This window comes from Melanerpes formicivorus, unplaced genomic scaffold (genome assembly GCF_026170545.1).
Source record: "Melanerpes formicivorus ecotype bairdi unplaced genomic scaffold, bMelFor1.0.p_v2 SCAF_115, whole genome shotgun sequence".
NCBI classification, from domain to species: domain Eukaryota; kingdom Metazoa; phylum Chordata; class Aves; order Piciformes; family Picidae; genus Melanerpes; species Melanerpes formicivorus.
The window spans coordinates 451,622-473,004 of NW_027142467.1; the positions used below are offsets into that span (position 1 = coordinate 451,622).

The 21,383-nt window shown below is 63.7% G+C and overlaps 1 protein-coding gene across 2 annotated transcripts; it reads right to left on the reverse strand.

Annotated features, from left to right (window-relative positions):
- Positions 1–1,079: 1,079 nt before the first annotated feature.
- On the reverse strand, positions 1,080–21,373 carry TP53INP2 (tumor protein p53 inducible nuclear protein 2). 2 transcript variants are annotated; one of them, XM_068167359.1, is made up of 4 exons: positions 21,218–21,373; positions 11,211–11,539; positions 6,345–6,474; positions 1,080–4,517 (listed from the first exon to the last, which is right to left on the reverse strand). In XM_068167359.1, exons 2-4 carry the CDS (start codon positions 11,332–11,334, stop codon positions 4,265–4,267), a joined length of 507 nt encoding a protein of 168 aa, XP_068023460.1. In that variant the 5' UTR covers positions 11,335–11,539; positions 21,218–21,373; the 3' UTR covers positions 1,080–4,264. The 2 variants fall into 2 exon arrangements, with proteins under 2 accessions (XP_068023460.1, XP_068023459.1); XM_068167358.1 differs by having other exon boundaries at positions 6,345–6,642.
- Positions 21,374–21,383: the final 10 nt, after the last annotated feature.

Here is a 21,383-nt window from a genome sequence, read left to right on the forward strand (position 1 = left end):
GCTGGCCACACTCTTCCTGCTGCAGGCCAGGATGCCCTTGGCCCTCCTGGCCCCCTGGGCACACTGCTGGCTCATGTTCAGCTGCTCTCCACCACTCCCCCCAGGTCCCTCTCTGCCTGGCTGCTCTCAGCCACTCTGGCCCCAGCCTGTAGCACTGCCTGGGGTTGCTGTGGCCAATGTGCAGCCCCTGGCACTTGGATGTGTTCAGTCTCCTGCCCTTGGCCTCTGCCCATCTGCAGCTTGCTGTCAGCTGCACATTTGCTGCTGACTGACTCACTGCCCTCCTCCAGATCATCACTGAAGATGTTAAAGAGCACAGGGCCCAGCACTGCTCCCTGGGGCACAGCACTGGGGCCTGGCTGCCAGCTGGCTGTGGCACCATTCACCTCCACTCTCTGGGCTCAGCCTCCAGCCACTTCCTAACCCAGCTCAGAGTTGCTGCTGGCCAAGCCAGGGGCTGACAGCTTGGCCAGGAGCTTGCTGTGGGGGATGGTGGCAAAGGCCTTGCTGCAGCCCAGGCAGACTCCATCCACAGCCTGCCCCACAGCCACCAGGCAGTGCCCTGGGCATGGAAGGAGCTCAGGTTGGTCAGGCAGGCCCTGCCCTTCCTAACCCCATCCTGGCTGGGCCTGAGCCCTTGGCCATGCTGTGAGTGCTGTGTGATTGCACTCAGGATGTCCTGTGCCATGATCTTGCCTGGAGCATCTGCACATGCCTTGGGCTGCACCCAGACAGCTCCCGGTCTGGAAGCAGCTTTCATCAGCTGGAAGGCCCCAGGAGGGGAAGGGGCTCCTTGCCCTGGCAGCACTGGGCAGCAGGTTTGGTGTCAGAGGTCCTGTGCTGAGCGCTGGGCAGGAGGAGCGCGGCAGGGCCGCTGCCAAGCGCGGGCTGGGCACAGCTGTGGCACAGCAAGAGGGGCTGGGCTGGGCAGGCTGCCAGCCGTGCCAGGGGGCCCAGAAGTGATGAGTGGATGTCAGTGAAAGTCTGGAAGCAGGCAAAGAGCAGAGGGGGCTGGCAGGAGGCCAGAGGGGCTCCGGCAGCCCGGGGGGTGCCAGGGCTCTGGGCGAAGCTCCTCCTGAGAAGGTTATTAATAATTTATTAATCCTTTATAAACATCAGCTCGATAGAAAGTGAGATCAGAGTTCTGCCCCATGCTGGCTGGGCACAGCCTGCTGACAGACATCTCAGACTGGCACAGAAAGGAGGAAGGGGAAGCAAAGGGCTCCCACAGACCAGGACGGAGCGACAGTGATGGCCTCGGGCGTGGGGGGTGGGCGCTGGGTGCCCTCTGTCAGCTGGCACCGCTGCACCGAGCCCCCGGGGAGCGCAGCCCAGGGCTGCTGCCACCAGAGGGAGGAGTGGGACGCAGGGGAAGGCTCCCACGAGGAGTTTCTCCTCCTGGGGTACCGTTTGCAAGCAGACTGCTGGGCACAGGAAGGTCTGGCAGGCAAGGCCTGGCAGGATCCACCCCAGGCACGCCGCCGCCTGCCAGCCTCGCCACCCGCAGCCTGTCCTTCACAGGGGGGGTGCAGCCCGGGGGAGGGTGCCACAGCCAGCACGGAGCTGCAGGCCCACTCTGCAGGGGCTGCAGGCATCTGGGATGCTCAGGAGGAGCTACAGAGTGGAGCACGGGGCAGGGTGCTGTGGGCTGGTTCAGGTCCTGATGTGTCCTGGGCTGGAGAGAAAACTCTTCCTCCGACACTGAAGCCACAGAGCACAGCACCCAGTGGCACAGGGCAGGGCAGCATGGGGCAGCAGCACCTCGGTGGGCACCCACTGGGCACCTGAGAGCTCAGGCTCAGCCCCGTCTGGCACCAGTGAACATGTGGCTGGGGCCACGCTCCCAGCTCATCCTGGGCATCACTTCAGGTGGCACAGAAAAGGCATTGCTGTGAGGCCCAGGGAACCAAAGGATGTAAAGGCTTGAGCCAAGCAGGCACCAGGCAGACACCAGGGCTGAAGCAGGGAGGCCTCCAGCAGGGCCTGGGCTTGGAGGTGAGGGACGGTGATTGCAGCCAGCCCCACGGAGAGGCTGGGCAATGCCAAGGGGCAGGGGGTGATGCCAGGATCCCCAGGCTGGTCCTCCTCTGCCCATCCACCAGCAGCAGTGACAGCTCTGCTCTGCTGCTGCCACACTCAGCAGCGGGGCTGGAAAGGCAGAGGGCAGAGCAGAACGCTGCAGAAGGTGGCACAGCAGCTCTGCTGCCACAGCAGCTCTGCTGCCACAGCAGCTGGCACCCTGCTGGCATCGCATCACTGGTGGGACGAGGGCACCAGGTCTCAGGAGCACTTGAAACAAGGAACTGGCCTGGAAGAACTGAAGGGGAAAGGCTGACAGAGAGGTCTGAAGTAGGTTTTCCGTTCTTTCCGTGCTGCTGGGAATGCCATCCCAGGGGAGGGAGCAGCAACTGCTGCAGGAGGGCATCCCCAGCTGCTCCCTGCTGCTGCACGGAGCTGCAGGCTGCTGCTCCTCAGAGGGTTCAACTGGATCTTGTTAGAAACATGAATGAGGTTGGGCTCCATCATTCCCCCAGCCTCAGCTGATGTTAAGGGATGTAACATGGAAGTCATGAGATTAGCTTGGGGGGGGGGGGGGGGCTGGGGGTGTACTTCTTGTTTCTGAGGGTGGCAATCCAGGCTGTGAGCTGGCTGCAGCCAGGACACGATGGCCAGGCCTTCTCCAGGGGCCAGCTTCAGAACCAGTCACTACAGGCAGGAGCTGGAGGGGACCAGCAAACTGCTGCGGGGTTTGGAGCCACTCAGCTGTGAAAGTCCGGACCGTGCCCATCAGAGGGCAGAAGGAGTCTGTCGTGGGGAGGGGAGCGACCTGCAGGGTAAAGCAGTGCTGCCAGGGGCAGGACTTGGCCCTCCCAGGGAACTGAGGCAACTTGGAGCGGGGAAGGAGGCATTGTCCTCACTGCGCCTCTGCAGCCATCCTCCGGCCCAGCCCTGCCCTATCCTATCCTTCTGCAGCCGCTCACAGGTCCATCTCTGCTCTTGCTTCATCCTCTTCCCTCTGGCCTCCTCTTCAACATCCCTCCACCACCAGCTGGGACATGCTTGTGCCACCTCGGGGAAGCTGTGCCAGGTCCCTGCCTCTGCTCCCCTCCCAGGGACCGACGCCCGGCAGCTGCCGCTCCTTGGATCGTCCAAGCACAGGGAGAAACATGGCCCCAGGGCAGGAGGGACCTGGGCCTGAGCCTGAAGGCAGGGAGCTCCAGCTTGGCATGGGGAGGAACTCTGGGTGGGTGGCAGAGCCCTGCAGCAGGCTGCCCAGAGAATTGGTGGAGTCTTCTTCTGGAGACACTCTCCAGCTTCACCTGGCTGTGTTCCTGTGTGACCTGCCCTGGCAGGGGGGTTGGAGTGGATGATCTTCGGAGGTGCCCTCTGAGCCCTGCCCTGCCGTGCTGCCGGGTCTGTGGCTGTGCCCAGGGGAGGCTGGGGCAGAGGAGTGGCTCCCGCAGGAGAGGGCCGGCTCAGAAGAGGCAGCCCGCAGCCTGGTGGCACTGCCAGCGCTGGTGACGCTCCCCTGGCCCCAGGCTGGTGCCCGAGGGCTTGGGTGAGGCCTGGTGATGGTGCTGTGTTTCCTGAGATTGCTTTAAGGTTGTCTTTAAAAACCACCGCGGGGCAGGGCGAGCTGCCCGGCCGCAGCCCGGCCAGGAAGACTTCCAGCAGCCCTTCCCCACAGCAAACCCTCCGGGGCCTGGCAGTGGGGAGTTGCGCCTTGTGGTGGTAAAAATGCAGTTAAAAAACCCAAGGGGGGAGGATGTGCTTGCTGGTTGTGGGGGGAGGAAGCATAACTTAGTGTCATGGATGAGAGCCTCCTGAAAATCCCAGCTCTGGTGGCTCCGTTGCTCTGCCCACCTCCGCTGGGTGCCAGCTTGTGCCATCCCGGGCTGGCTGCAGGTGGAGTCACGACGGCATGGAGAAAGGCACTGATGTCACAGGCTCGGCAGGACGAGGGGGCTCGGCCCTTGCGGGCTTCGGGGACGGGTGGCTGCCCCGGGCACTGCCCATGCGCAGGCTGGCACGGCTGCGAAGCGGCCTCCGCGCCAGCGGCTGCGGGGGAAAGGGCAAGGGGAGCAGCAGAGGGTGGCAGGAGGAAGACAGGATACGAGGGGCCGGGGGGCACGGGGGGCGGTGGTGTGAGGGGTGTGGAGCGGAGCCGCGGCCCCGGCAGCCCCGGGGCTCGTCGGGGCCGGCGCCGCCCGGTGCCGGGGTGGGGGTGCAGGGTCCCTCCGCCGCGGGGGGCAGCGCCCCGAGGTCAGTAGTTGCAGTGGTGCTGGCAGGGCTGGTGCAGGAAGGGGCCGGCGTGCTGCTTGGCGCGGCGCGGCGGGCGCTGGCGGGCACGGTTCTGCCGCTGCAGCGCCTTCTGCCCCAGCAGATGCTTCTCTGCCAGCTGCTTGGCACGCTGCACCCGCCGCGTCTGCCCCACCTTCTCCAGCAGCGCAGCCTTCACCGCCAGGGCTCTGCCGTGGTGCGGCACCAGCCGCTCCAGCCGCGGCTCCGGCACCTCCCTGCGCGGAGAGCGACAGTCAGCGGCCGCCGGCAGGCGCCAGCCCCCTCCCCACCGCGCCGTGTCCCCAGCAGGGACCTGGCCCCCTCCCGCCCCGGCAGCCTGCTGAGGGGTGCAGAGGCTCCAGGGCGGCCGAGATAAACCCTGGCACCACGCGATGGGGCCGTGCCCACAGTCCGCCCCAGTGCTGAGCCCCTCGAGTCCAGCAGAGGACAGCCGGGCCTGGCCCCATTCTGACCCTGCTTTGTGACCCACTTGGTGCCCTGGCCTGCTTCTAGCTCCCTTTGGCCCTCTTTCTGCACCCTCCAGCACTGGGGCTCCTCTGAAGCTCCTGAGATCAAGCAGTGACCCTCAGGGAGACTTTGCAAAGAGGAGGAATAACGTCCCCTAGCCCAGCTTCACCTCAAAGCCTGCCTCCTGCCCTGGCAAGGGGCTCCCAGAGGAGACACCAGAGGGCAGGGGGTTGGACTCGATGATCTCTGGAGGTCCCTTCCAACCCTTAGCATTCTGTGATTCTATCAGTGACTGGGGGGCAGCAGGGACCCCATGGCATGGTGGGACCTGGGGCTTGTCAGGCAGCAGCAGGGCTGAGTGTTCAGGTCAGGGCTTTCCCAGGGCTGCAAGGCAGTGGAGGACAGAGATGGGGAGAGGGCAGAGCTCCCCAGAGGCCACAGAGGGGCTGTGCCCCCAGAGAAGGATGGTGGGGTCCCAGGCCATAGCTTCTGTAGGAAGAGAGGGCAGTGGAGCTATCTGGGGCATCCTTGTGCAATCTTTCCCTGCTGAGCTGGATCCTGGGGCAGGAGGAAGGTCTATACCCATGGCTGGTGGCATCCTGCCCAGCTGGCTGCAGGACACCCCTGTGCTAGGCCAGTATGGGGCCAGGAGTGGGATGAAAGCAGCTGCAGCACCCTTCTGCTGAGGGGGAGACAGGGGTCTGGCGGGGACCACTGTGCCCAAAGGCCACCTTGTCCCATTGAGTTTGCTTTGCTTGAGCCATACCTGTGCAAAAGCCCAGCCTGGCAAACCCTGGCTGGGGGGGAGGGGGTGACAGGCAGCACTGGCAAGGGCTGCAGCCCAGCAGCAAGCTCACAGCTCTGCAGCCAGGGCCTTCTCAACACTGTTGAGAGCCTCTGAGCAGAGTATTTTGGGACATGGAGGCTGCCATCCCGGCATGGCACCATCTGGGGTGCCCTGCTAGGTGTGCAGAGTGTTCCCTGAGGAGGTCTGTGGGCACAAAAATGCTCAGGGGGTTGGAGCAGCTCTGCTGCAAGGACAGGCTGAGGGAGCTGGGGGTGTTCAGCCTGGAGAGGAGAAGGCTCCAGGGAGACCTAATAGCAGCCTGCCAGTACCTGAAGGGGCTACAAGAAGGATGAGGAGAGACTGTTCCCAAAGGCCTGCAGGGACAGGCCCAGGGGCAATGGCTTCAGAGCAGAGCAGAGCAGATTGAGCTTGGATGTGAGGAGCAAGTTCTGCTCCAGGAGGCTGCTGGAACACTGCAGCAGGCTGCCCAGGGAGGTGGTTGAGGCTCCATGCCTGGAGCTATTCCAGGTGAGGCTGGAGAGGGCTCTGGGCAGCCTGATCTAGTTGGGGATGTCCCTGCTGAGTGCAGGGGATTGGACTGGGTGAGCTTTGGAGCTGCCTTCCAGCCCAGAGCACTCTGTGGCTCTATGGTTCTGTGACACTGAGGTTCCTCCCCCTGCCCGTGGCCAGCATGGGCAGAGCACTCCCTGCTGATACAGAGCAACCTGGGATGCCGACTGCCCAGCGCGGTCCTGCAGCGGGGGCAGGGGCAGGCAGGCCTCAGCAGGCTCCCCCCGGTGGCACTCACCCGGTGACATCGTCCTCGGGGCCCTCCCCGTCCACCTCCAGGGTGCTGGTGACGTAGACGGACATGCTGGGGTGCTCGATGAGCAGGTCCTCCATGGGGCTGCTGCCCATACCGTCGGGGCCAGGCTCCTCTGCAGTAAAACAGGGGGGAGGGGTGACAAACCAACTCTCGTCCATCAAGCAGGGACCGGCCGGAGCCGGGGAAGCTGCCGGGCCGGGGGGCGTGGGGCGGGAGCGCGCCGGGCGCCCGGACCCGCCCGCAGCCGCTCGCTGGGCTGCGCCGGGGCGGGCACGGCTGCCTGGGGGCGGCGGGGGTGCAGAGCCATGCGGGGCGCAGCGGGGACACACACACATACCATGTACAGTGGGGAGGGAAGGGGGGAGAGAAAGGGGCATCGTTAGTGCGAGAGACACCCGACCGTCACCGCCGCCGCTGGAGATGGGCACGGCCCCGACACGGGCAGCGAGCCGCTGGCAGTGCCCCACACCTGCCCGGGCCAGCACCTCCGAGCCGGGGCCAGCACCTCCGAGCCGGGGCCAGCACCTCCGAGCCGGGGCCAGCTCCTTCGAGCCGGGGGGCAGCACCTCCGAGCCGGGGCCAGCTCCTTCGAGCCGGGGGCAGCACCTCCGAGCCGGGGCCAGCACCTCCGAGCCGCGGCCAGCACCTCCGAGCCGGGGGCAGCACCTTCGAGCCGCGGCCAGCACCTTCGAGCCGGGGCCAGCACCTCCGAGCCGGGGCCAGCACCTTCGAGCCGGGGCCAGCACCTCCGAGCCGGGGCCAGCTCCTCCGAGCCGGGGCCAGCTCCTCCGAGCCGGGGCCAGCACCTCCGAGCCGGGGCCAGCTCCTTCGAGCCGCGGCCAGCACCTCCGAGCCGGGGCCAGCACCTCCGAGCCGGGGCCAGCTCCTCCGAGCCGGGGCCAGCACCTCCGAGCCGGGGCCAGCTCCTCCGAGCCGGGGCCAGCACCTCCGAGCCGGGGCCAGCTCCTCCGAGCCGGGGCCGAGGCTGCTGCTGCTGGGTCCAGCTTCGCTTAGCCAGCAGGGAATCAAATGGTTCTGGTTAAGCAGCTTAACCAAAACGTGGGGGGGTGGGCAGCAGGGGTTAGCACAGCAGATTGGGTTTGTTTCTTTCCCTTCTCAAACCAAAGCAATTCCTCAGGCATGGAAGGCTGCCTTGGCCCGCACTCACGGCACCTGAGCCGTGCCAGGCCGCCCCGGGAAGGCACTGCCTGCCCATGCTTGTAACCACCACTTGGCACCGTGCGGACACTGACACCGAGCGCAAGCAGAGGGCAAAGCCAGCTCGCACCTCCTTCCTGGCAGGGAGCAGGGACACAGAGCCTCCAGCAAAGGTCTCCCTCCACCTTCGGCTTCAGTCCGTCAGAGGCCCAGGTGTGGGTGGTTGATCCAGGAGCTGCCCCCCTGCGGCACCCCGAGCCTGGCACCCCGAGCCTGGCACCCCTCCCCTCCCGCCCCTCCATCTGGCAGAAGCAGCTGGGCTGGTTCTTTCCCGGGTCCCTGTGCTGGGAACCCCTGACTGTGCTATGGGGAGGGAGCCTGCACCTCCTGCTGGGCTCAGTCTGATACCCAGAGCCGTGCCAGCCTCAGCAGAGGGACCCCAAGGGGCCTCAGGGGGTGCAGTGCAGGGTCTGTAAGGACATGTGTGACACTGCAGCTAGGTGAGGGTGCAGGAGGGATCAGGGGTGAGGGTGGGGAAGCACAGCTCACGCAGCACGGGGCTGGCAGTGCCCCCTGGCACGTGCCCGGCTCCTCCTGCCCGCGCTGCCCCAGCCCGGGGCTCAGGCCAGGCCACAATTAGCCCTGCAAACATGAGAGAGTCTTTCTCCAGGCCACTGGATATCAAGCTATTAATAGTTGTTGACATTCCAGGCTGGAGACAGCCACTGAGCCTGGCTGGAGCCTGGCCCCCCAGCAGCCCCCCTGCGAGAGGGGAGAGCAGGGCACCCGGCAGCGCTGAGCCCTGCCCCAGCCATCCACAGCTACCTGTCCCCATCCCTGCCAAGGTGACTTTCAGTGTTGCAAAGGATCCCCACCAGCCTGTGGGGCTGGCAGCTGTATCACTAAACCCTGGGCACTGCCTGGGTGCTGAGGAGAGCCAGGCTGGCAGGTGGGGAGAGAGGGGCAGCAGCAGTGCTCCTGGGAGGTCGGCCTGGCTTGGGGCCATTTATGCAACACAAGGATCAAAGACCTGACTGAGAGGGAAGAAGTTCAGAGGCTGGCTAGGCTGCTCCTCTGCTGGGAGGGAGGCAGGCTGTAAGGTCAGAGAGCCACAGATGGAATCAGGATGGAAGGGACCCTCCAAGGGCATCTTGTCCAACCCTCCTGCAGGCAGCAGGGACACCTCCAACTGGATCAGGTTGCTCAGGGCTCCATCATGTTTGACCTTGAATGCCTCCAGGGACAAGGTCTCAACCACACCCCTGGGCAGCCTGTGCCAGTGTTCTACCACCCTCCTGATGTCCAACCTAGCTCTGCCCTGCTCCAGTTTCAGACCACTGCTCCTTGTCCTGTCCCCAAAGCCCCTCCTGAGCAGTCCCTCCCCAGCCCCCCTGCAGCTCCCCTGCAGGTATTGAGCTGCAGCTCTGAGGTCTCCCTGCAGCCTTCTCTTCTCCAGGCTCAACAGCCCCAACTCTCCCAGCCTCTCCTCACAGCAGAGGTTCTGCAGCCCTCTGAGCATCTCTGTGGCCTCCTCTGTACTCTCTCCATCAGCTCCAGGTCTCTCTTGTGTTGGTGTCCCCACAGCTGGCCCCAGCCCTGCAGGTGAGGTCTCCCCAGAGCAGAGCAGAGGGGCAGGATCCTCTCTCCCCAGCTCTGGCCACACTGCTCTGGCTGCAGCCCAGGCTGCCCTTGGCCTCCTGTGCTGCCAGTGCCCATTGCTGGCTCCTGCCCAGCTTCTCCCCCACCAGCACCCCCAAGGCCTTCTCTGCAGGGCTGCTCTGGCTCTCATCAGCCCCCAGCCTGGATTGGGATTGAGGGTGGCCCTGACCCAGGGGCAGGACCTTGCACTTTGCCTTACTGACCCTCCTGAGGCTCTCCTCAGCCTCCCCTGAAGCCTGTCCAGGTCCCTCTGCTGCTTGTGTTCCCTCTAGGTGCCTGTGGTTGCCCTGGCTTGCAGGTGAAGGGTGGGGGCTGGAGCCAGCATGTTTTGTTTTCCAAGTGCTTTGCACAACCCCAGGCTCAGGAACAGAGCTGGAACCACTCAGCCCCTCCCCGGCCAGGGAATGCTGCAGGGAAGGGCAGCAGCAGGGCAGGCAGGGGGGTGGCAAGTCCCAGGGCAGGCACTGCTGAGGGCTGGCTCTGCCCTGAGAGCCTGGCTGCTGGACTGGCAGCAAATGGAAGCCTTTTGTGCCAAAGGCAGCCCTGGGAGCCTGCTGAGCCGGCTGCATCCTCAGCAGCCCAGGGGACGAGGCACAGAGCAGCGCTGCTCCGCCTGGGAAAGCTCCTGGCTCCTCCTGGCATGCTCTGGCTGTGCTGCAGCCATTGCCAGCTGGCCCAGACCCATGGCAGCTGCCTGCCCCAGGACCCTCCTTGCAACTGGCCCACCCCTGTGTCACTGCTGGGACCCTCCCCCCCAGGACAGTCACACACAGCCCAGAGGAGAGGCTGCCCACACCACCCAGCCCCCTCCCCCAGCTCTCCACACCGCTCTCCCCAGGCACAGGCACTGTCCCTGTCTCTCATCCCTGTCTTGCCCATGCCCCAGCCCCCTCCCCTGCTCACCCCATGGGGAGAACCCCTGAGAATTCACACTGGGAAAGCAATCTCTGCTCAGGCAGGGAGCACCTGCTGGGAGAGCAGATGGCTGCAAGAGGGAGGACAGGAGCCCCCACCCTGAACCTGCAGGCTGCATTTGCAGAGCCCTGAGCTGGGGCACCACAGCTGAGCAGAGGCTGCCAAGGCAGCCCAGGGCCGTGGAGGAGCTCCTGCACAGGCAGGCTTGGCTGGCCTGAGTTCACTGCTCCATCTGCAAGCAAAGGGTCACAAAATCATCATTGCAATTGCTTGAGTCATCCACCCCATAATAGCAACAGCCAGGCCTTCCTGGAGCTGGAGGAGCTCTCAGCACAGAAGGAATTTGTTGATCTGCCTGGCTGGTGTCACACAGGGCTCTGGGTGGCTGTCACCACCCCTGAGGAGAGGAGGAGGAGGAGCCCCTGAGGGCCCTCAAGGTACAGGGACCTTGTGCCAAACATCCTGTGTCTGAGTGCCCTTGGCATGGGCACTGGGAGCCACTTGGGAAGATCAACCCTGTGGAGTTGAGATTTGCTCCCCCCAATGGGCTCAAATGACCCAAAGGTGGCCAGGGCACAGGCTGGCACAGGCTGGCACCACTGCTGCCACCCCACCCCCACCAGTGCCTGGGGACTGGGCTTTCCCCCAGGCTCCCAGTCAGTTCTCAGCAGGGGCATCACAGGGAGCAGCTGAGCCCAGCCCCTCCTGGCACAGTGCTGCCCATGGGGCACAGCCACAGCTCACAGGCAGCCACCCCCTGTGGGCTGGCATCCCCCACCCAGGATCACAGCCAAGCCCTCAGTGACCTCCATGGTGCTGTGCCAGGGCCCAAAGCCCATCTGGGGCCACTGCTGCTCCCATGGGGGTGGAAAGTGAAGAGCCACCTTTGGGAGAGGGAAGGGGGAAAGGAGGAGCAGGGCAGGGGCTGCTGTGGTGGCCACAGGGCTGGGCACCATGGGCTGGGCACCATGGGCTGGGCAGAGGGGCTGAAGAGCAGAGCTGACCACGTGTGGTGGAGGCTCCTCTGCTGCCATCTCCAGAGGGGGGCCCAGCTCCAGGCAGACAGGGTGCAGCAGAGCCAAGCTGTGGGAAACCACTTCCCCCTGCTTTGCTCACCTGCAAGGTCAATTATGAGCCAACCATCCTCTTCCTCCTCTGCCTCAACGAAGGGCTTGGGCTCCTCCAGCCCTTCTGGCAAGCTGCTGTCGCTGAAGAAGAGGCTGGTGAGACGCTGGAACATGATGGGGAGTGGCCCAGGGGGGTGGGGGGTGAATGAGAGCTACTGCTGAGCACTGGCTTCCAGGCACTGAGATGGCAGCAGAGGGCAGGGAGGGACAAAAGGCAGGCCTGGAGGTGTCAGTGGTGCTGTAGAGGCTTTGCTGCTCGTGGAGCTGTGGCTGAGTAGTGCAATGCTGAGGTTCTTCACTTGGCTTCAGTGCAAAGGCCTGGAGAAGGCAAGAGAAAAGGAATCATGCAGCTGGGCTGCTTGGCAGCACGACCCTCCTGCATGCCAGGAGCTCAGATGGGCCCAAGGGGCACTGAGCTGTGCTGCTGGCACCCCCAGGGACATCACCCACCCTGCCCAAGAGGAGCAGCAAAGGGCTGTGTGCCCATGGGCTGCAGCCCCTTGCCTGCACCCAGCCCTGCCTTGTGTCACCTCCCTCACCAGAAGCTGCCAGGGGCACAGCCAAACACTGCCCCAAAGTCAGGCTGGGACCTGCCTCCCCTGGCACCTCTCAGGCACAGAGCTGGGCTGGTGGCACCAAGCTTTGCTGCTGCCCTGTCTGAGCTGTCCCCAAGCCCAGCACCAACCCCCTGAGCCCCTCAGCCACCCTCCCCTCCTCCGGCTGGGTGCCAGGAGTCTCTTGCTGGCCGCTTCCTGCAGCCCAGCCTGGCACAGGTTCCTGCTTGGGTTGCTTTGATCCCGAGTGCCTGCCACTCCCCTTGCCCTGTGGGTGTCTGCAGGGATGCTCTGCCCCTGCAGCTGCCTCTCACTGCCACTCTCCAGCCCTGAAAGCTGGCAGGGCCACCCCTGTCAGCACTGCTCCTGTACAGGGACCTTCCAGAGAGCCACAGGACAAAGTCCTTGGCTGTGGCTTATGTCTCAGCCCCAAGCATCAGTGTGCAGAAGCAAGGGGCAGGGAGAGGGTGGCCTCTGCCCCATCTACACTCATCACAGCCCTGCCCCTGAGGGCTCCCCCACCTCAAGGGGCAGGGCTCACCAATCTGAGGGATGGCTGCACAGCCACAGCAGCCACAGGGTGCAGAGCACGGACAAAATGTGCCCCCAGGGCAGTGCAAAGACACTGAAGGGCTTTAAAATGCCACCCAGAGGCAGCTGCAGGGAGAGGGCAGAGCTGTGGCTGCCTTGCCTGGCTCCCTGCTGGGACTGCATGGAGAGGGCAAACCTCAGGGCTCAGGCCCAGGTGGTGCAGAGCCTGCAGCTGCCCCACAGCCTGGAGAAGCTCCATCTGCTCTGGGCAACAGGGGCTGGGAGGGGTGCAGGGAGGTGTGATGCACCTGAGCCTGGAGCCAGACAGATGCCAGCTCCAGGCCCAGCTCAGACCTACCCCCTCCAAGAAGCAGCCTCCCCAGGGTGGGCTTTGCTAGGCAGGGCAGCTGCTGGGGGCTGCCATTTATCCACTGCAGGACCTCCTGGCCTTTGGCCTTCTCTCAGCTGCCTCAGGAAGGGAAAGCCTCTGCTCCACGTGGCAGAGAAGGACAGCTCAAGGGGAGCCTTTCCCCATGGCTGGCAGTTGCTGGGCTTCAGAGGCTCATCCTGCTCCTGCCACCCCCGGGGCAGAAGGCTGTGCCAGAGCAGGGAGCTTTAGGCTGTGCTCAAGATCCACAGGTCTTCAGCAGAGAGGGGAAGGATGTAAACTGAATCACTTTTGGGGGTAAAAAGGGAACCAGTGGCAGCTCTGAACAATCCATTGGGGAGGGATTCACCCCAAGGTTTGGGCTGAAACACAACCTCTCTCTTTTCCCTTCTTCAGCTCTGGCTGCGCTGCTCTGCTGCCCACAACAACTTCTCTGCTCTCTCTTGCCCCTTTTTGTGCACAGGGGGGGAGGAAGGAGGAGCAGGGCAGGCAGAGGCTGCTGCAGCTCCCCTGGTCCTTGGCCTGGGGGCTCCTGTGCCCTGTGCATACTGTCAGTGTTGTGTGGTTTGGACCCAGTCGTTGCAGCCCATTGTAGAGGGTAGCTCTGCCTCTGAGCACAGCTTCGCCTGCTGCCAGCTGAGCTGGGCTGGCAAAACCCAATGCTGGGGGGGTGGGTTTTCAACCCACCACAGCACCTGAGCCCTCAGGGCATTGCCTTCCCGTGGGACCCACCTCTGCCCTCCCCCAGGCCAGCCCTGGAGGCTTCATTACACACCAGCCCTCCCTGCCTGCAGCCCGAACCTGGCAGCTGCCTGCAGCCCCTGCCTGGCTAATCAATACCTTTCCATAGGATATCCAAGTTGGTTATCTAATGAACTATTAAGTATCTAATTGCAGCAGGAGGCTCACTGCTCTCAGGTGCCTGCTGGAGGTGTCTCAGGGCCTCCTGCTGTTTGCTCTCCCCCAGGTCCCTGGCAGCAGGGCTGGCAGCAGGCATGGGGGATGGCAGGCATGGGGGATGGGGGGGCAGGGGGGTGCTCCACTGCCCCAAGGCCACTGTGGCCCTGCCCTGTGCAAGGCCAGGAGCAGGCTCCTGTGCTTCCTGGAGTGGGGCAGCTCTGCCTGTGCCATGCCCAGGCCAGCAGAAGTGAGGAGCCAGGGCTGCCCCCAGTGTAGCTTCTCAGGGGGACACAGCAGGGCTGGGGGCAGCTGGGCACAGCAGGGGCTGCAGCTGGAGCCCCCTTGCTGGGGAGGACACTGGGAATGCTCTTGGCCTGCCTCTGCCAGGGGACTACCTGCAAATTCCAGCCCCCACCCCCCAGTGTGCCACACACCACCAGACCAGAGATAACCAAGGGGGACAAGGGAGGCCAGTGGCCCCAGTGCAGCTGCAAGGGGAAGGTCACCCAGAAAAGCACCCAAGCAGCTGCCACAGGCCAAGGCCTGAGCCAGGCAGAGCCCTTCCCCACTGCCTGAGCCCTTCCCCACTGTCTGAGCCCTTCCCCACTGCCTGAGCAAGGCCAGCCCAGAGGCAGGCTGCTGCTGGGCTGTGGGCTGGCTCAGCACACACAGCCCTGCTGAAACCTTGGCCACTCAGTGTGGTGGGGCTGGGAGGGACCTCTGGAGATCACCCAGTCCAACCCCCCTGCCAAGGCAGAGTCACCCAGGGCAGGTCACCCAGGAACACATCCAGGCAGGGCTTGGATGTTTTCAGAGCTGGAGACTCCAGCACCTCCCTGTGCAGCCTGCTCCAGGGCTCCAGCACCTCCTGTGTCTGGATGGAACTTCTGATGTTCAAGTCTGTGCCCATTGCCCCTTGTCCTGTCACTGCCCAGCCTGGTCCCATCCTGCTGACAGCCACCCTTTGAGTATTGACCAGCACTGATGATTTCCCCCTCAAGCTCTTTTCCAGGCTAAACAGCCCCAGTTCTCTCACTCTTTCCTCATCAGAGCTGTCCCAGCCCCCCCCCAGCATCTCTGCAGCCCTCTGCTGCACCCCTCTCCAGCAAGTGATGGCCCCAGAGCACTGCCCTCTGCTCTGCAGGCCTGGCCTGGAGAGCACCCAGCAAGGAGTTTGTTCTGGAGGCAGCTCAAAGCCAACCCCCACAGGGGAGCAGAACCTCTCTGATTGATGGTCACAACTCGACAGCAGCTCTCACTGCACTGCTTCCCTCCTGTGCCCACCCCAGGGGCAGTGCTCATTCCCCTGGCCCCTGCCAGCTGGGGGGCAGAGGATCACAGGGTGCCCCCAGGGCAGCCAGGAGCTGAGGTGTGTGGAATTCACAGGTGCCCACCGACCCCCCAAGCAGCTCTCCTCTCCCCAAGGCACAGCAGTTGCCATCAGCCTCAGCTCCTCCCCTCTCCCAGCCTGCATTTGCCTTCTCTCTCCACTTCAAGGCCTGGGACAAGGACTCTCCCATCACACACAGCCAGACCCAGGAGAAGAGGCAGCCAGGGGCTGTCCCTCGGGGGGGGGGCTGTGCTGGGACCTGTGCTGTTGAATGTCTGCATCACTGCTAGAGACAGAGGGATCCAGGCAGCAGCAGCAGTGTGCAGATGGCACCAGGCTGAGTGGTGCTCTCCATGTGCCAGAGGGACAGCAGGGCATCCAGAGGCACCTGGACAGGCTGCAGAGATGGGAGCAGGGGAACCTCCTGAGGTTCAACAGAGCAAGGTCCTGCACCTGGGCCAGAGCAATCCTCACTGCCAGTACAGCCTGGGGGAGGAGGAGATGGAAGCAGCCCTGAGGAGAAGGCCTTGGGGGTGCTGGTGGGGGAGAAGCTGCCCAGGAGCAGGCAGGGAGAGACTGCAGCACAGGAGGCCAAGGGCAGCCTGGGCTGCAGCCAGAGCAGTGTGGGCAGAGCTGGAGAGAGAGGATCCTGCCCCTCTGCTCTGCTCTGCTCAGACCTCACCTGCAGGGCTGGGGCCAGCTGTGGGGGCTCCAACACAGAAGGGCCTGGAGCTGATGGAGAGAGTGCAGAGGAGGGCCAGGAAAATGCTCAGGGGGTTGTGAGCAGCTCTGCTACAAGGACAGGCTGAGGGAGCTGGGGGTGTTCAGCCTGGAGAAGAGAAGGCTCCAGGGAGACCTTAGAGCAACCTTCCAGTACCTGAAGGGGCTCCAGGAAGGCTGCAGAGGGACTGCTCCCAAAGGCCTGCAGGGACAGGCCCAGGGGCAATGGCTTCAGAGCAGATTGAGCTTGGATGTGAGGAACAAGTTCTGCCCCAGGAGGCTGCTGGAACATTGCAGCAGGCTGCCCAGGGAGGTGGTTGAGGCTCCATCCCTGGAGCTGTTCCAGGTGAGGCTGGAGAGGGCTCTGGGCAGCCTGCTCCAGGGGAGGATGTCCCTGCTGGGGGCAGGGCTGGGACTGGGTGAGCTGTGGAGCTCCCTTCCAGCCCAGAGCACTCTGTGATCCTATGGAACCCAGCTGCACTGGAGGGCTGGGGCAGGGGAGTGGGGGGGGGACAGGGGAGGGGGGCAGGGGCAGGGGCGCAGCTGTGATGGCTCTGGGGCCAGCAGGAGAGCTGAAAGCTCCTCCACCATGAAAGCATCACTTGAAAGGGTCATTCCCCAAGGAGTTTAAGTAAGTCACCAGTGGGGGAGTGCCTGGGGCCACTGGGACCCAACCAGCTGACCCTGGGGAGGTCAGCTCCTGGTCAAGCCTGCAAGAGCAGCCATGGGCTGGGGGCAGCATGGACAGGGCCAGCAGAGCCAGGGAGCAGCACAGTGGCTGCCCAGGCTGGCTTGGCCAGGCTCTGAGGCCCTGGCTGTGTGTCCTGGCCAGAGGAAGGAAAGAGGCTTCTGAGAGTGGGGGCAGCCCTGCCAGGGCTGGCCCAGCACATGGGGAGCTGCAGGGGAGCTGCTGCCAGCACAGCTGGCAGAGCCTGCAGGACCCAACCTGCAGGGCTGGGGCAGGAGCTAGGTCCTGGCAAGCAAGGCCAAAAGAGAGCTTTCATCCTCCCCCTCACTTTATCCTGCCTGCTCTGAAATCCCCAGCCACACTTGAGTGAAGGCTCTCCATCCCCAGGCTGCACCCCCAGCAGCTTTGCAGATGACAGCAGGTGAGTGGTGCCAGAGGGACAGGATCCAGCCAGAGGGACCTTGGCAGGCTGCTGGAATGGGCTCATGAGAACCCCAGGAAGGTCACCCAGGACACCTGCAAGGTCCTGCAGCTGGGCTGAGGCAGTGCCCACCACCAGCACAGACTGGGAGCTGGATGGATTGAGAGCATCCCTGAGGAGAAGGCCTTGGGGGTCCTGGTGGGTGACAAATTGGCTGTGGGTGACAACAGGAGCTCCCAGAAGCCAGCCAGGCTCTGGGCTGCATCCCCAGCAGTGTGACCAGCAGGCCAAGGGAGGGGGTTCCACCCCTCCACTCCACTTGGATGAGACCCCACCTGCAGTGCTGGAGCCAGCTCCAGGGCCCTCAGAGCAGTTGTGGAACTTCCCTCACTGGAAGTGTTCAAGGACAGGCTGGGCAGGGCTTGGAGCACCCTGCTCTGGGGGAAGGTGGCCCTGCCCTTGGCAAGGGCAGTCAGACCAGAGGAGCTCTGAAGGCCTCTCCCAACCCATTCTGAGTCTACATTCTCCCATGCACCCTGGAAGGGAGCAGCTCCTGGCCAATGGGATCAGTGTGCTCTACCTGCAAGCCAGCAGGAGTGTCACCTCCCCAGTGTCACCATCAGGGAGGGTTGGAGGTGACTTTGGAAGGCTCCTTGGGCAGCTGCCACCAACAGCACCAGATGGGGAGATGGCCACAGACCACCAGGCTGCTCCCTGGCTGGGACAGCCCATGGCCAGCAGCAGGTCAGGCTCCTCCAGGCTTTTGGAAAGCCTCCACTCTGCCTGCAGCAAACCTTTGCCCCATTTACAGCAGGTGAGGCAGGGCCAGCAGCTTCACAGGAGCTGTGGTGTGGGAGGCACCTGAGTGTGCCCCTGCCAGCTGCCCCAGCAGTGCCTTGTCACTGGGAAAAGACAATGCCCAGGGAAGCAGTTTGAACAAGGAGGTGACTCCTATGGTGGCAGGGCTGGGAAGAAGCCTGGTGCCTTCTGCCAGACCCCCCACACCTGTGAAGGAGGTATGGGGCACAAGGGAACTTCCCATGCACTGTGTCCTTGGGGCTAAGCAGCCCCAGAACCCACACAGCTGTCCCCTGCCCCAGCTGAGGTCACCATGGTGGGACAGCTGCCATCCTCCCCAGGCTTCCCCAAGCCCCCTTACTCAGCAGGCCACCCCCATGCCAGCCCAGCACCAGCAGGAGCAGACAGCCCACGGGTGACACACAAGTTGGAGCGAATGAAGCTCTTCAGAGTCCTCCCAGAAAGCCCAAGAGACCTTCCAAAGCAGCCAGAGGGTGCTGAGTATCACAAGCCAAAGCAGGAGTGTGGAAACCACACCAGACCGAGCTCCCTGCTTCCCTCCCCACAAGCCTCGACACAGAGATGACTTCTCTGAGTCACCACCGCTGCAAAGGGCCCAGGAGCTAAGAATAGGCAGGAGGATGGGCACAGAGCCCCAGGAAGCGCCAGGGGCTCCCCAGGGCAGCAGCCGTGGGACTGGCGGCTCCCAAAGTCCCAGGCTGCAGGAACAGCGGCAGCTCCCCATGGAAATGGGCAGCAGGCTCCCTGAAACCTCCCCCCAGCCCCAGGCAGCAGGAGGGCTGCTGCTGGCCAGCCCCAGGCGCCAGGCACCGCGCAGGGAGCGATGCCGGCGGGCACTGGAGGGATCAGTCAGGTGCCTTCCGCCAGCACGCCTGGGAAATGCTATTGCCAACTCATTCCACCTCAGGCAGAGGCCTTTCCCAGGCTGCTCTCCCCGGGCTGTCTTGTACCAAGCCCCTAAACCTGGCACAGAAACACAGCACAAGGGTGTCTCACAGCTCACCACCCCAAAACCACCAGGCAGGCATCCCTGCACTGGCCTCTGCCTGTCCCCATCAAGGAAAGCAGCAGAGGTGTCCTGGCTTGCCCAGGACACTCTGGTAGGGTTGGATTAATGTCCTCACTCGCTCAACAGCTGCATTACAGCTCCTGACCAGGCTTTGCTTTGCCAGCAGCCTCCCCTCTGGGGTCCCTGGCCGAGCGCTGGCCACAGGGGCAGGACGGGGCCCCGAGGCAGCTGCTGGCATGGACAGAGTGACTTCAGCAAAGTGAGGCTGACTCACAGTCAGAGCCTCCTGCACTGCAGGGCAGGGAAGTGGAGGGAAGGGAAGGCAGAGAGTAGTTAGAAAAATCCCCCCCAAAACTCTGCCATGAGACTCTTACTGGTGGCAGAGCAGCAGCTGGAAGGGTTTCCTCTGCCAGCCCAGGAGCTCATCTTGAACTGGAGTCCCTCTGTGCTCCTCCACATCCCACCTGAAGGAGGAGGCCTTGGGGTCACAGAAAGGGAGTTAATGTCCCCAGCCACAGCGGCTCCTTTGTGCAACCGCTGCGGGAAGCTCCCTGCCCCAGGGACGAACCTGACCGCCTGCTGCCTGCTGTCACAGCAGAGAGCCCCGGAAAATCTCCCAGCGGCCGTCAGGATCTGAGCAGCCAGGGAAGGGTCAGATTTGCCATGAGGTGAAACGTTAGGAGTTTCCTCTGGGGGATGTGCTAACTGAACACAGGGGCAGGCACAGGGAGAGGGGAGCAGCGCCGGCCTTCCACCCTCGGCAAGCCGCGGGAGGCTCAAGCGCTCACTCTCAAGCCGGACTTGATCCCGCAGGAGCCTCCAGCTCCTCAGCAGCCCCTCCCAAGCCTGCCCCAGCCCTGTTGGCGCTGGGGTGAAACTGGCCTGGGCAGGGCTCCGCTCTGCCATCAGCACGGAAGAGCTGAGGTCTCAGATGTTACAAGCAGGTGGTGTGGGGTTTGCGTCTCCAAAAACAACATCCACAATGTTTTTGTTTCCGTGTTCGGCCAGATAAGCACCGCCTGGGGCATGGCCTGCCTGGTGGTGACAGCAGACCACAGCTGAAACCTCCTTTTTACCTCCTTTTTATTTTAGTTCTTTTTTTCTTTCTTCCCCCCCCCCCCCTTTTTCCTTTCCTTTTCCTTTCCTTTTCCTTTCCTTTTCCTTTCCTTTTCCTTTCCTTTCCTTTTCCTTTCCTTTTCCGTTTTTAAAGTGGGAAAAGAACTCTATCTAAAGAAGAAGAAAGATTTATTTTAGAGTAAAACTATTGTCCTTAGCACTTCGTAGACTAAGCCAGGTGGGAAGGAAGGTACAGGACAGTCCTGTGCTGGAGCCCAGCAGCTGTTTCTGGGATGGGTTCCTTACCCCTTGGCTAAACCAGCAACAGCACTTGGCACCAGCCCAGCTCGGCCCCCGCCGGTGCCACTGTCAGCAGTGGGTGCTGCCAGCCGCGGGAGGGGCACTGTGACCCCAGGGTGGCAGTGCCTTCGCTCAGGGTGAGCAGGGCTGCAGCCGCTCTGCACACACGAGCCCTAAACACGCAGCTCTGTGTGTATGAACGAAGCACAAAAGCAAGCCCTCCCTTTTGATCACGGTTAGTTTCCCTCCACGCAGCTCAAGGTTTTCAGCTGCTGAGCCCCCTCGGATGGCGGCAGGGTTAGCACTCAGGACCGTCCAGGCTCAGCCAAGCTGCTGAGCTCCCGAGGCAAGAGCCATGAGATCCATAAGGAATCTGACCTTCCAGCACTTAGGACATTTCTGAGCTGTCCCAAAGCAGGTGCTCCTGGAGCAGTGAGAACAGGAGCAGTCACCCCATGTAGTGCCCAAGGCACTGGTGGGCTCAGCATCCCAAGACACAGCAGGGTCACACCAGGATGCCGCCACAGGGACCTCAGCCTGCCACTACCAGCGTCCTTCACCTGCTACACACACACGGCCGTGGCCCCGCGGCTCCTTCCTGGGCACCCACATTAAACGCAATAGAAATACCTAAGCAGGTGCCCAAATTTCGCCACACCAGCTGGGATTCGCTCCTCACTGGAGGTGCTCAAAAGCTTGGAGCATTCGGGGGAGAGCAGCTGAACCGCAGATCCCGACGCGGCCATTTCCACCTTCGCGCTCCCTTCCCCAAACGCCACATTTTTCACCCAAACAGCCCCTTAACGAACGCCGAGACACCGCTCGCGCTTAGGGCTCGCCCGGGACCGCGGCAGCCGGAGGGACACGGCGCGGGGATGCCCACCTCTGATCGCTGCCCTGAACCGCCCCCCGGAACCCCCCGGGAGAAGGCTGCGCTCCGCGGGGTCACGGCAGGACAGCGCGGGGGGGGGGGGGGGCCCGGGCCCGGGGGCAGGCAGCCCTGTGACGTCTCAATGTCATATGCAAATGAGGCTACGTCACTAGAGCGGAGCCAATGGGAGCCGAGCCCAACCTCGAATCTTAATCCGGTGATGAAGAAACAAACAACAGGCGCCGGGGGGGGGGGGGGGGGCGGGGGGCCGGCAGGGGCACCCCGAAGAGATCCCCCCTAACCCCCCCCCGCCAACGACCCCCTCCCCGCAGGAGCAGACGGGGGCCGTGAGAGCCCTGCTACACCCGGTCCCCTCCCAGCACACAACCGCGGTGGGCGGGAGACTCACCTTGTAACGGCAGCGCGGCGGGGAGCGGCGAGCGGGGAGCGGCGGGGGCGCTGAGGTAGTGGCGGGCCGGTGGCGGGGCCGGTGGCGCTGGCGCGGTTGTGCCGAGCGCCCGCCGCTCCCTCGCACTAATCGGACCCTTCCGACAGCTGCCGTGACGTCACAAAGC